Source organism: Podospora anserina, chromosome 6 (assembly GCF_000226545.1).
Source record: "Podospora anserina S mat+ genomic DNA chromosome 6, supercontig 2".
Lineage (NCBI taxonomy): Eukaryota > Fungi > Ascomycota > Sordariomycetes > Sordariales > Podosporaceae > Podospora > Podospora anserina.
This window is the reverse complement of record NW_001914857.1, coordinates 2,341,668-2,355,966: the sequence shown is the minus strand read 5'-3', so window position 1 is coordinate 2,355,966 and position 14,299 is coordinate 2,341,668. Positions and strand designations below refer to the sequence as shown.

At 43.2% G+C, this 14,299-nt stretch overlaps 2 protein-coding genes across 2 annotated transcripts, besides 10 other annotated features; both read left to right on the top strand.

Annotated features, from left to right (window-relative positions):
* Positions 1-708: 708 nt before the first annotated feature.
* Positions 709-3,822: a repeat region (rgion duplique sur le chromosome 5).
* A 617-nt stretch (positions 3,823-4,439) lies between these two features.
* PODANS_6_6210 (uncharacterized protein) lies at positions 4,440-4,799 on the top strand (the record flags this gene model as incomplete). The annotated part of the gene is made up of 2 exons (XM_001910490.1): positions 4,440-4,490; positions 4,584-4,799. 2 exons carry the CDS (start codon positions 4,440-4,442, stop codon positions 4,797-4,799), a joined length of 267 nt encoding a protein of 88 aa, XP_001910525.1.
* Positions 4,800-5,996: 1,197 nt separating this feature from the next.
* Positions 5,997-6,132: a repeat region (rgion duplique sur le chromosome 2).
* A 234-nt stretch (positions 6,133-6,366) lies between these two features.
* Positions 6,367-6,444: a repeat region (rgion duplique sur le chromosome 2).
* A 395-nt stretch (positions 6,445-6,839) lies between these two features.
* Positions 6,840-7,096: a long terminal repeat (LTR yeti).
* Positions 7,097-8,693: 1,597 nt separating this feature from the next.
* On the top strand, positions 8,694-9,457 carry PODANS_6_6200 (uncharacterized protein; the record flags this gene model as incomplete). The annotated part of the gene is made up of 3 exons (XM_001910489.1): positions 8,694-8,861; positions 8,927-9,175; positions 9,227-9,457. The coding sequence occupies 3 exons, from the start codon at positions 8,694-8,696 to the stop codon at positions 9,455-9,457; spliced, it is 648 nt and encodes a 215-aa protein (XP_001910524.1).
* A 405-nt stretch (positions 9,458-9,862) lies between these two features.
* Positions 9,863-10,086: a long terminal repeat (adenomus).
* A 202-nt stretch (positions 10,087-10,288) lies between these two features.
* Positions 10,289-10,523: a long terminal repeat (LTR xenopus).
* A 66-nt stretch (positions 10,524-10,589) lies between these two features.
* Positions 10,590-11,112: a long terminal repeat (microhyla).
* Positions 11,113-11,126: 14 nt separating this feature from the next.
* Positions 11,127-11,339: a long terminal repeat (LTR crapaud).
* Positions 11,340-11,745: a long terminal repeat (LTR crapaud).
* Positions 11,746-14,298: a repeat region (transposon crapaud).
* Position 14,299: the final 1 nt, after the last annotated feature.

The window sequence follows — 14,299 nt, the reverse complement described above, 5'->3', positions numbered from 1 at the left end:
AAGCCCCCTCGGATTCCGCTTCCATGCATATGCAACATGCTTTGCAGCCTTCTAGAATACCCACAATGAGTGCATTGAACGCATCGCCTATCGCTAAAAGTATTTATTTGCGCATCTGTCTTTTTGTCATGTGTCAATGCCTCATGTTTGGTTGAGAACCTGGAAGCATGAATCGAGTTGAGGGGGACACTGGACAGCAAGGTAGGTATCATAGTATCACAGAAAGTGCATCTCTGTCTCTGGAAGGTTGGCGCATGAACAGAATGGCCCAAATCTTCATCTCTCTTCGGATTCCAAATCATTAAACGAACCAAAAAGGAACTTTTATGCAGCGCTTATTATCGCTTACAATGACACACACCGCGGCTGGAGAAAATCACATGCTTCATTGTCCCACGCTTGCTCTTATGGCTCGGTGGTCTGCACGGCTCATATCAATAGGGCTAGTCAGCCACGCCCCATCATCAGATTTGCTGGGAAGCTTGGATCGGGTCCAGTCAGTGCTCGGATCAAGTCCATATAATGCTTAGATCAGGTCCAGACAGTGCTCAGATGAAGCTCAGGTTGAGTGATGGAAAGCTGAGATAATATTCTCAACCAGGTGACATAGTTGGAAGAAAAGGCAAAGCAACACAGATGATAATTGAACAGTTGGATGCTGATAAAGAACCTCCAACATAGTCTATGATCCGAAAACAGTACCAGGATAACACCAACAAAAGAGAAACCTTGCCTACTCTGTGACCTTGACTTCTTCCGAGGTGTCCTTCGCTCCCTCTGGACGCCAATCCCACCCGGGTGGCTCATCCCGCGCCATCAATGCAAATTTGGTTCTACCAGACTCCAGGATACGGGTTTGTTTGATCCGCTTCTTGATCTCCTTTACAAAGGGTCGCGAGCTATTCCTAAGCACCACGGCATCCACGCCGTCTCGATCCGGGTCGGATTTCTTCTTGTCTGTGACCCGGTACCCTTCCGCAGTTGCCGCAGGACTTCTCGCAGAAGGTCCTCTGCATTTGATGGAAGCCAATGGTGTATTGCGGGTGATGGAGATGAGCTGCGGTCGGATGCTCTGGAATGCTTGCTCGGCTTCGGGGCTGAGAGGTCTGACGTTGTATCTACCAAACCCGACCATTCGCCAGTTGCGCTTCTCGGCATCGTCGTATTCGATGACATGTGTACAGCGAAACGGGACGTTATCGTTAATTGCGGCTGCAGTCATTCGGGCAGCATATACCCTTGGTCTGAGTGGAGGAAGTCGTGAACTTGACTCGGCAATTGGGGTGGAGGGGATTTAGCTATAGAGCTGCGTCACGGTTTCGAGTCGAAGCCTTGCATCGTGAAGATCTCTGTATGGAATACTTTGGAACCGTCTTTTATCTAATCAGTTGTTTTAGTGGTGCCTTCCAGAGGGTAAACGCGGGCAGGCACGTGGAGGCTTGGTCACAAGTACCTACCTAAGATAATGTTCAATTGCGTCGTTCCTTCCACCTGATGTGACAAGTTGTGGCAATGTGTGCCTTTGCAACACGTATGGGGGTGTAACAGGTGGCGGGGACCCGGGCAGCCGTAAAACTGTCCCCAGAAGGCATTTTCGGCACCGCCGGTCTCCGAGAGGCCAAGTAGCCCAACTTCTCCTGCCCTACAAGGCGCGGTGTGGCTTGACTTCCTTCCTGTCTCTCTTTTGCCCTCCATCAGTAGATGGCCGAAGTTTGTAGCCATCCTTTTAAGATGCTGTACACTTTGTGTCTTGCGTTACGAGTTTGGGTTTCCTAGTTCTGTGGGGTGATGAGAGTATTATTGACAACACATTATTCCGAGTTGCAGGATTCAGAACACAACTCCTCAATTCGTCCTACGCACGAGCTATTACAAACCTCGCCAAGTCTTACTTCCACCCTAAACGAAATGGGCGTTCTGGTTTCTCTTCCTGGTTGTTAGCTACCATGCCGGTACTCAATTCTGCTCATTCTCAGGTGCCGTTGTGGCGTTTGACACTCAAGGCTTTCCAAGGAATTCCCTAGGATCAGCCTTTGAATCCCGCATCTCCGAACCATCGACCACAGTTGATCGGACCCAGCTACCGTGACCAACTCATCGCTGGCATTTGGTGCAATGGGTATAGCAACACTGTCTTGTAAGCTATGTTTCCCACAATATGGTATCTTATTCACTGATATGCATTTCAGGTAAAAGGTGAAGACGGGTATGATAGTTTTGTAGTGTACCTCGAGAGACAACTCGACGACTACCAACCTCAAGATCGCATCTTCGAGATATTCGGCGAACTGTTCAGCTTGATTGCGACACTAAGGAACTCACATGGTACCGCAATGACCAAGTCTGATTTAGCGCAAAATTATGGACCTGGTTATCCCCATGGGCTTGATGTATGGCGTTGTTTTCATGATTCCAGTCCGTCAAACACATCAACACCAGGCATCACTAACACAGCACGCTTGGTGTATTATCATACTCTAGGTCCGACGCGTCTACAACTCTCTGGATATGGCATCGCGAATTTGGCTGATGTTCAGCTTTGCCTCGGGAGATTCTAACTTTGTCTGGGATGCCGACAAGACACTGCAGCAAGCCGTAATGGCCACCATGGGGCCACCATCAGCACCACAGTACTGATATGTCATCAGTCTAGGCAACACCGACTACCAGACCAACCCAATGCACGATCCATAAGTTGCAGTGGAAACAATGCCCAAGTTTCTGGGCATCATCGACAAGACGAAGATGGAGGACCAAGTAGGGCATGACATTCGAGCAGTGCTTCCAAAACAAATCGCATGATTTTTGCTCACCAGATATCCTCGCACCAGGGACCAGTACCCATACCGAGAACTCGCTGAAGAAACCTTAAAGACCCTGGCTTTGCTCATCCCCGACACGGACATTGACAAACCCCTCTGGTTTCAGCGAAAGCTACATAACGTTGAAATGTCGTGGCCTGGCTATGTTCGCAAGGTGCGAGGGGTTGACCCCAGGGCCGGCACACAGCTGCTGTATCCCCAGGAAGTACCGCCCCATACTCAAATGTGGGGTGACAGGATCATTACTGTGTCAAGACAGGTCGACAGTTTCAAGTTCTGGAAAGCTCGCCTTCTAATCTTGGAAGAGACATTCAACTGCACAGCACCACGGACTATTTGCGGCTTTCGGTTTGACAAGCGAAACAAACGCGAATACTTTACCTTTTGGTTTGCCGGCCTAAGCCCCGTCTTCGTAACCATCAGGCTGATCTTCGCCATTGGAGCTTTCATTGCAAGGATCTTGCAATTGAACGCAGCTCAGGAGGCCAACAGGTTTGCGAGTATTGCTACTGTGTCGACAGACTCCGCTGCCGGTACCCAATATCTCAGCGGGCAGGTGGATTGCTGTTGTCTAACTATGGCATACAACAACGAGACTTCAACGGCCGTCGAACTGGATGCTGGTCGAGAAACTCTTCACTAGTGCAGGCCACCATCCCCTCAGCATCCCCAGGTAGTCCCCATGAAAATATTCTGAGCATCAAATCTACGACCTCTATCACATGCATCAGCTCCACGGCCGCTGAGCCAACCGTGACAACCCTCCTTTCGGCGGATCTACCCAAAACATCAACTACCTGTAGTCTCCCTTGATAAAGTTCCAGCATGGGAGGTCTCTGGAAGAAGGAAGAAAATGGAACGTCAAGCTTCGCATTTCCCTCTTCATCAGTTGTTGGAGATGGCAGTATGATAGGGGGTAATCGCTCGATGGTTCAATCAAGCGGTTGCCATGGCAACTGTTCAGCGGTAACTTACGTCAAGAAAGGGGGGGTTTGGACATGCAATTGCCCCTAGGTTTGTTCACAAGTTCTATGAGGCGAAGTTTTATGCAAAAAGTTGGCTATCTAAAAGCTCGTGCCTTTTATGGAGAAAGCATATGTCAGAGGATGTCGGCCTGCTTTTTTGAGACTGGTCCAGCCCTACGGCTTTGAGGACGGGGCTTTTAATCTCGGGTTAATGAAATGACAGGGATTAGCCAGCTTAGATCCAACGCTGTGATCTTAGCGAAGGGGCAAGCTAGACGCCTCGTTCCGCCTCCCAGGAATCCTTCGAGCCTTCAACACGGATATAAAAAAAGCGTCCCCCTCGCCCTCATCTTCTCGGCAAAGCTGAACCATATCCAAGGGCTACAGCTTCGACATCTAGGAAAAATGAAGTCCTTCTCCTCCGTGTCAACCTTGCTTCCATTAGCGCTCCTCGCGGGCAAGACTCTCGCTGTTGGTGCGCCCAACACACTTCGGCGTATGCCAAGACAACATCGTCCACTGGTACGACCCCGACGACGGTCAAATCTGCGACCCTCACGACTGCGGCGGTGGCCGCGCCCCCCCTAGAAAAGATGTTCCCGGTTGCGCTTTCTACACCGGCACCGAAACCCTCAGGACAGAGGCTTCCTACATGCCGTGCTTCACCTCTGGGAAGCTTGTCCTCACCACGGAGGAGCCGACTGTCAGTCCTACGCCCCTTCCTACTGTGATAGAGTCCAGTTCTACGGAGACGATCGACTCTTCGACCGGCGCGCTCACACTTTCCGAGTCACAGCCTACTGGGAGTAGCTCAGTTCCTTTGGTGACGACATTGACGACTTCTACATCGGCGGTGATTACTGATGGGCCGAGTGTGGGGGATGAGGAGGAGGAGGTTACTACTCCGACTACGACGACGGCGACGGGGAATGGTGGGAGTGTTGTCGGGGCTGGTGGTTCACTGGTGCGGGTCTTTGCTGGGGCGGTGTTTGGCGTTGTTGCGTTCGTTTAAGGGGGGGTGGTTGACAGTGACGGAACTGTGTGGGCATGGAAGATGAAGATGCTCTTTTGTAGCTTTGTTGCTGGTACGTGTACTCCCAATATCATCACATTCTTGATTCTGTAAGGCGGCTTTCGAAATATTCAGGCCCCGTGACACTACCTAAGCGCGGCGTAACTACATATATAACTGCAGGATGCGAGTTGTGAACTCTGCATTGAACTCGGCTTTATCCCGAGTGCTAGAGTTAATTAAAGATACCGAAGGGCGGCGAAATCGTCCTGCTGGCTGGGTTATAGGTTCAAGATGATACTTTAACCCACACAACTTTACTCGCGCAGTATGAGGTAAGGTAGCCCAATCGGAATTTCATGAGTCTAACGAAAAAAGAAAAAGAGAAAAAGGTTGGAGCCGACGCAAGAAACATTGAAAAGTGGCCTTACCCACTGTCAAAAGACTGAATTTAGTTTGATATGGGAATCCTATAATTCTCAGATAGCTGATATAAAGTTTAGATACTATGTATGAGAGTTTGGATTTTAGACAGATGAAGCTTGGCTTTCCAATAGAAGAGGCTTAGATAGTGTCCCTACTACGCTAGGATAAAGCTCGGCTAGGCGTAGGTAGATCTTATACCATTCCTCCGCTGATTTTGACCCCGCCCATGACTCCGTGTCCCCGCCATCATCACCCTCCATTCCTCGGACTTCTCGAATAACCTGCCCACTCACCAGCCAAAATACAGCACGGAAGGCTAGAGGTAGGACGATCCTACCGGTGTGGAAGTGGTTGAGGTCAATGGCGCGATATACAACGTCCTCCCATTCAGCGGGGAAAAGGCATGAGATCTCGAGCAAAGGACGGCGAAACTAGATGTTGTGAGGTGAACTATTCGAGACAGACCATTCGCAACTGGCCGGTCAGATCAGGCGTTTATTGAGGGCTATAAACTCTGCAAACAAGGTTCAACGCAGCACCGAAGCCCTCGACGCAATTATTATTGCAGGTGGCCCGGAGACGTTCATCCAGGCCATGAAAAAAGCTGTATAGGAAATTAAATCGGAGATAAAGGGCAGGAGAGCAGGAACTCAGTGGAATATATTATCCGGGAAGACCCACGTAAACCAACCAGTCGAAGGTTCATCCAGAGGAGAATAGGTTGGGTTGCGGGAAAGTTCGAGCGGTAAGTTACTATACTTGATCCAAGGTGGTCAACCAGTCAAGTCAAGTCAAGTCGGCCCTCGATTTAACTTGACTTGCCGCCAAGGTCTTTGATTTGACTTAAGGTCCTTACCGCTTTGACTTGACTTGCCGACTTGCAAGCTTCTGGTAGTTTTTCCGGCCCGATTCTTAGCAAAGTAGGTAAGGGCAAATCGGATATTTATTTTCTCAACTATCTATAGCTCTTTGGCGTTAAAGTCCCTACAGTAGTGGGTTCTTGCGCCTTTTCTTTCCGGAGGTTCCGGTCTGGGTTCTGCCGAGTTGAACTCAGAGGCCAACCTCACACCTAACAATAACCTCGCCACCATGAACTCAGTTCTCGACCACTAGTGTTTGTATGAATAAAAAATACATTATAGGCCTTGACAAATCGTCAAGTTAAGTCTACCCTGGATTTAATTCAGCTTGCGTAAAAATCGGGCCGATTAACTTGCCTTGACGGTTGAACGTGCAAGTCAAGTCAAGTTTAACTTGTTAACAGCCCTAGCCTAATCAACACAAAGGTTCTGTTCTGTCTCATTCATCACTAAACAAGCAGGAGGAGAAGGATCTAGAACAAGCCAAAGGGTTGCCTGTTTGGTCCTGTTTGGCTTGGCCGGTTCACACCAGGTTTGGTTTGCCCTCAGGACTCACCACTGGAAGTCATTTCTCAGACTTATCCAGTCAGCCGCTATGTATATATTAGCCGGCCTTGTTAGACTAGTCAGTTCAGTTCAGAACCTATTGATATCGGATTTTATCCACTACTTCCTGTGTCCTTGATTTTGAAGAACGGGCTGACTTTGTTTTCCTCACAAACATCCAATCTAGCCCCACATTCTGGTGGATAACTGTGACAAGGGCTGTAATATCAGAGCTTGGAACTCATGGTTCAATTCAGGCTAATAATCTTCAATGGCCTCGAAGTCTGTGATACCGGAAGAAGAAGAGGAAAATACAGTCTTGATGATCCTGAGCGCGTATTTTATCCTTCATCGCATGGCCCGTGCCCTTGTTGGCCTCAGGCTTCTGCCAAGTCCTCCAATATACCACTGGGCCAGTGAGATTCCTTTGATACCCGCCATGCCTCTGATTGACTGCTTCACTTTCACGGTTGGCTCACAACGTGCAGGTTGATAGCTGTTGGGCTGTGATGTGGTCTGTTGGTTTTCTTGCCGTGTGACAATAACATAGATACTGGAAGTCAAGGACACGCAATAGCGGGTGCGGTGGTGGTAAATATCAGTATAAATTAATGAAACATTTGCCCTTCACTCCCGAGACTAAGTATGCAATTGGATGGTGATGGCAGGGGAAAATTCTCATGAGCGACGAAGGCCTGGACGAGTTGATGGCTTGGCTGGGGAAGCCGTGGCCCGTAGATGGCCCACAGATTGCAATACCACAGGACAAACCGATAGGAGGCTGGACTCGGTTGCGTAAAATAATCGTGGGCCTGGCTTTAACTTGCCGCCTCACCTCACAAGAAAAGCCACGAAGATCTCGTGTTATTGACCACCCTAGATATTATTCGAGCCTTTTTAGTAATTTCAATGGAAATATCTGAGCTTCTGTCGGACGCCCTTTGTGTAGAAGAGGATGGTACTATTCGTAGTGTATAGGAAAAAGCTACAAGCAAAAAGAAAAGAAACCAATATCTATGAATCTGGGGCCAAGCTGGGGCCCCAGGGCTAAAGGTTTAGGAGAAACCTGACTGCTGGTCTCAAAGAGAGCAACTTCATCATCACACAGCTTGGCGTCGACGGAAAGCTTCCACAAGTCCGCCATGCTTATAATTAGTAGCCATACAACTCGTGTCGATGAACGATCTAGATGCATCAAGGGCAAGGTGCATTACTCGTCCTGAGTCCTTTGGTTCTATGCGACTCTCTCGCCTGCTAAAAGCCATATGAATCCTGCAGTTCGCATTTCGTCTCGGTGATGGATCTTCGTGGTCCATGATGTCTAGCCGGTTTGGAAACTGGAACTGGAACCTGCGATGAGGATGCGATGGGACAGCCAATCCTCTTTTCCACTTTAATGGCCCTCGACGATCTTTTTTTGCAGGGTTGGTCTCGGTGTCAGCGATAGGGCAGGAGAATAACCAGCACAGAGTCCAGTTATAGGCAGCCATAACCCGCTACAATTGCTCCACCGCCAAGGTAGTGCGGGAAGAGTGCAACCAATCGGCACTATCATCTTAGACCCAGCTTTGCTGTCAAAGTCCGACGGCATGAATGGGTGCAGTAGAAGGTGGATATCATGACAACTCGAGATCTTAACATGTTGCATTCGCGTATATCAACAAAGGCTCGTTTCCGATCCACCAAGAAGATATCATTCGCTTTCATCCACACGTGGGCTGGCCAGCTCCACAAAACACACAGTGTGATCCATCCAGCTTATCGGCTAATTCCTTCCGATCATCAAGATTCCGTGAAGAAGGGTGGTTTCCGGTCATCAAGGTCTCCAGTCAACACCAAGGATCGGTGAGACAAGTGGGCCTTTTGACAAGGATTTTGAGGCAGCCATGAACAATGATGAGCTGAGACTTTGAGAAACCGAGGTCAGTGGGGAATCAGCTTGTCGTTCTATAAGAAGGCACGTCCTCAGCTGTTTCGATACTCTCTTCTCACTTCACTCTTCAGTCGTCACTCCTCAGACTCCACAGCTCCGTCCTCAACAGCACCAGCCCAAACAGCAACCATGGTTCTCCCCAAGAGCATCCTCCTCGCCCTTGCCGCCATCCCATGCGTGCTCGCTGCTGTCGCCAGTCCTCGTGCTCCCGATCTTGACTTGGACGATGGAATGACATGGACCGGTCGTATCTTCAAGACCGATACAGAGGTCACCGAGCTTCACGGCACGGCTACGGTACACATCTTGCCTTGACAACAACACTTCCCGAATCCCTTGACTGACCAGCGGTTGCCCTATAGGAAATTCTCGCCCAAATTCTCGCCATCAACCCCGAGTACAACGCTGCCGAGATCGCTCCCGAGGATGCCCTCGAGGCCCTGGAGAAGCGTGCCGAGGTGCTCACCTGCGGAACAATGGCTACCGGCGACCTCGAGCGGTCCATCACTGCTGCCAATGATCTCAAGAAGCTAGGCCAGAACTGCGGTGCCCCGTCCAAGCGCTGCCGCCGCATGACATGCCAATCCACCACCGCCAGTTACATCTGCAGTGTAAGTCCTCCTACACCGTCCCATGTGACACTGTGCTAACCCTCTCTGCAGGAGAACAGCTCGGATGTTTCCATCCCTTGCTCCACTGCCGGGAGACAGGTGAACCATATCATACTCAACTGCTGCCAAGGCTACAGGGCTGGAAGATCTGGGCACATTTACCAGGACGGAAGATACAGCATTTGGCTCGGCTATGGAAACTGCAATCACGCCACCAATGTCTTCCCCCACACCTACCCTTATCCCGGTGGGAACGTTAACGGTGGCTGCTACAACGACTAAGGCGGAAAGGGAGATGAGAAAGGCATGTACTTACAAGAAAACGGAAAGCGGGTGAGGTGAGATGGTTAGGGAGATAGACACACGAGTATCAAAGCAGAGATGGATAGTTGACTTCCAGTGTTTTTGCCTACTTCTGAGATGCCTGCTGATATTCCATGTCCCATCTTAGATTTGTGCTGGACCAGGTTGGGCAAGCCGTAGATGCTGATAGGGATATGTAGGTCTCTGTAGTCCATGTAATCTCCACCACAACGACGACCGTGACAGTGGACGTCTGCAGCACTGGCGCTGCCAGAGACGATATTGCGCCTGAAGTTCCAGCCATAATGGTGCAGCAACATGCTACACATCCACCACCAACAGAAGCCGCCGTGAAAGGGGACAAAAATGAAGTTGTTTCATCCGTGTTCTTCCCGGTCAAGGGAAATGTATTGCCGCTTTTGGACTTGGGTGGGGTGTGTAGTTAGGAGCAGCGCTGCCTCTTCCACCCTACCCCCCTGTCAAGTTCAGCTTGGAAAAAATGTGTTTGATTTCGAAATGTCCAAATTAACCAGCTTAAGTTCGAATACCGAATTTGCAAATCAAGGTAAAGGCCTAGTTGAATCGTGATATAAACCAACATACTGCTTATCCTACTACAGTTCTGTTAAAAGGATATGAGCTACATACCAGCCTACGGGCCCTGTAAGCGGTCGTATTTATAGTACACTTAGTGCAGCGGAAGTTGTCACTCGATATCTGTAGCTCACTGCTGGGGTACTGGGGCTACAGAACTTTATAGGCACTGTAAAGCAAAGATTAGTGGGTAACCTTCTGTATTTTTGTGCTAGCTGTCACGGGTAGGACAGGTGGACAGGTTGATGACAGTAGTATTCAGCTAAACTACAGTCTGGGCTCTATTCCGTCGGTTACGGGCAGGCTCTTTTGTCAAGACGTAGCTCAAAGAGCTACAAACAAGTCTGGCGGCAGCGAGATGCGAAACCTTTTTAGTCGCATTGGCCCGTGCTCTGCACGTGCTAAGCTCCATCAGTGGATCAACGACGGTCACGATGCAACAGCTGTGACAGACGTTAACATCCTTGATTTTCCATCTGGTGAAAATAAAGAAAACGTGGAGATTCTTGCTGGTTTATTTATTATTATTATTCCTACTCCGTTCTACCCTAAAAAGAGTGTGCCGGTCCTGCTGATGCTATTTACATAGGAAAACCGTGCCCTGAGGCTAGGTGAAAAACATATATCGGTAACAAATAGGAAATAGTTATTGAAAAAGCTAGATAGTTACAAAATAAGGAAAGGCCCCAATAAGGCCTTGAGGGCTAGATGTCCTCGACTTTTGCTCCAGCCGCCGCTTCTATCTCTTCCTCTCCTATAAATATATCCTCCTATTCTAATTCCAGTTTCCTCGCTAAACTATATTCTATTAAGCGGCGGAATTTATTAGCTAACCTAGACCTTTCTTAATAGCCTTCGGTTCCGGGACCCTATACCTTATAGTATAAGGCTAAAATCTTGGTGCGTGTAGATATTATTTATTAGCTAGGATCTAAGCTTCGGTAATACTAAGTATTATATAACGAAGTACTCGACTATTTTATAGCTTTCTCCGTAAGTATAGTAGGAGGTAGTTAGGTATAGGATTTATTATTTAAATAAAAAGTTTATTATAAATATAATATAGATACCTATAAAGAATAATTAATAGGGAAAAGGAGGTATCGTAATTAATTAAGAGAAAGGAGGATAAATTAATAAGAGGTAAATTATCCGGGATATAAAAGAATTATAAGTGATTTTTAGGAATTATTTATAATTTTTAAAAGTCGGTTATAATCCGGGGAAAAATAAAATAATTTAAGTTTAATATTAGGTTTATATATACTGTAACGAACCTCTATATAGAACCTCTAAAAGGAATACTAGTTAAAGGTAACTTCTAACAATTAGTTCGGTGTAGCTAAACAGTGCATAATAAAATATCTCAATATAAATACTTAGCTACCGTAAATATAAACTTAAATTACATACTACGGAACTATTTATTTACACTAGCTAGTTCCTCCGTATATATAGACCTTAGGGCCGTAAGGTACTCGCCCTACTATAGGCCCGATCACTCCTAGCACATTACATCCTACATTATGCTCGTCGTGCTATACCTCTAATTATCCCTAGTATTTTGCATCCTACAGACTGCTCGTGAGCCTTAGCGCTATAGTACTTTTGCCTAGCCCTAATCGGTTTATTCCCTGACTTCCTAAATAATTAGTTAGGGGCGACCTACGCCCTATATATAGCGCGACTTACCGTTAAGTTAATTGTAATATAATATTTTTTTTCCTAAGTCGATACTCCGGTAATTATATTCCTAAAATAATTACCGATCCCCCTTTCTTCCGTATCTCTACTATAAGTTCCTTTCCTCTATTATCCTAACCGTTATATTTAATCGTATAAGGAAATCGATTTATACGAATATCGACCGTCGCCGTAATTAAATATATTTTTTCGAGAAATTTAATTTTATTATACCCGAATATATTTATTATAAAGAAAATAACTTTTAATATAACTTCCCTTTAATATAACCGGTATTTTTTATATATTAATTCGAGTCGTTCTTATTATAATATTTATAACGTAGATCGTAAATTTCTTCTTTAACCTTTTTTTCCCTTTTCTAATTATCTTTATAGTCTATCCTTTAATTAAAAAAAAAAACGTTTAAATACCGAAAAGTAAATTACTTTAAATAAATTTTTTTATTTTGAAATATAATTATATACCCTTAAAGTTCGAGCCCTTACTACCTTCCGTCGCGAATCTCGGCTCTTTAAGGAGGAAAAGAAAGAGTTTTCCGCGCGGCTTACTACCCTATATAGCTCGCCGGCGGTAGACGTTTCCGTTATTCTTTTTAATCTTTCCTTTTTAAATCCTTCCTTAAATTTCGACTAGCCGCCTAACCTTTCTTTAGACCCGGGCGTGGCTGGTCCTTCCTTCTTAACCTTTTAAAATACCGCCGCTAATACGCTTTTTACTTTTTAAAGTAATTAAAGCGCGTAATACTATTTATATTTAATTCCTTTTATATTTTTTAACTTTATAGTATAGTATATAGTATATCGATTACTACGTTAAAGGCGTAGGTTCGATTCCTATTAAAGTTCTTTAATCTCTATATTATTACTATTTAATAGTAATTTAGAGACTCGTCTTTTTTATTTAAATTTAAGTCGGTCTAAATATCGTTAATAAAATTCTTTTTATTTATTTAAGTAATTAAAGTATATTTATAATTCTTATAAATTATTTATAACCGGATATTTTAATTAATTAATTAAATATTTTAATTAATTTTTATTAAATTATAAATTTAATATTTTTTTTATATTATATTTTTTTTTTTCGTTTTCCGCTATTACTTATATATTAACCTTATTTACCGGTAATATAAGTTTTAAAAGTAAAATATAAAAAATATATAATTATAAATATATTATATTAAGTAACTTTAATTTAAATACCGTTTTTAAGATCTTCCTTTTAACTTTAAATAGGCTTACTTTCCTATAGTTTAGTTTTTTATTAAGTTTTTTAATACGTAAATTATATATAGAAAAGAATATTATATTTCTTTTTTTAAAGTAAGGTCCTTCGAGCTTTTTAGTATTATAATATTTCTATATCTTTTCCCTTATAAACTTTAGTTTTTATTTAAATTTATTATAAAATATATATAATTTATTTACTTTAACCCTAACCTTAAATACTTTAACGTTAGGTCCTTACTATAGGTTTACTTTATATTTAAAGTTTACGAAAAACGATATAACTTTAATTATTTTAATTAATAATATATTATATATTAATTATATTATAAATAATAATTTAATTTAATTATTTTATTCGAAATTAATATAATTCCGTAAATATTATTTTATAATTTAATTAAGCCGTTCCGTTTAACCGTCCGTTTAAAAGTAGTAAACCGAAAATACTTTATTTATTACTTTTAGCTTTATTATTAACGCTCTTTAAAATTTCGATATAAATTTAATATTACGGTCCGTAATAAACTTTTTTAATTATATATATATTAATATAATATATTATAATATTATATTTATTAATTATTTTACCGATTAAGTTTCTTTATAAAGTAAAAAATATATTTATTTAATAAGTTTATCGATTACCATTAATATACTATCGTATTTAACGCTAGTTACTATATTTTTAAATTTTAATAATTTAATAATAAAGTTTATTATAATTAAACTCTATAATCGTTTTATTATTAATAATAGCTTTAAAAATTTATAAGGTTTGTGCCTCGTAATTTTTATTTTTTCGTACGTATAGTATAATTAAATAGTTTCTTTAACGTTATTTTTAATCTTTAGTTAATTAAAATATTATTTAATCTTTTTTATAGTCTTTACGATATTTATATATCTTCCGAACTTCAATCTATAAATTTTTATTATTAATATCGTCCTATTACTTAGTATTACGTACGCTCGATTCTTATACTATAATTTTCCCTAATTATCCTTTTAAATATTTTATAGTTCCAGCTCTTCCTATTAATATTACTCCGTAATATCGTTACTTAATTTCCTTTAATATTTATTAAAAATAATTTTTTTATAATATATTATATAATACTTTATTTATAATTATAATAAATATTTAAAAGTACCGTTTAACGTTTTTTTAAGTAATAATAGTAATTCTTTAAATATATCTTTATAATAATCGGCCCGCCGGTTAAATATATTTACTCTAACGTTTTCCGAACTTTTTTTATAATTAATTTAAAAATTAAATTCCGAAAAAAAA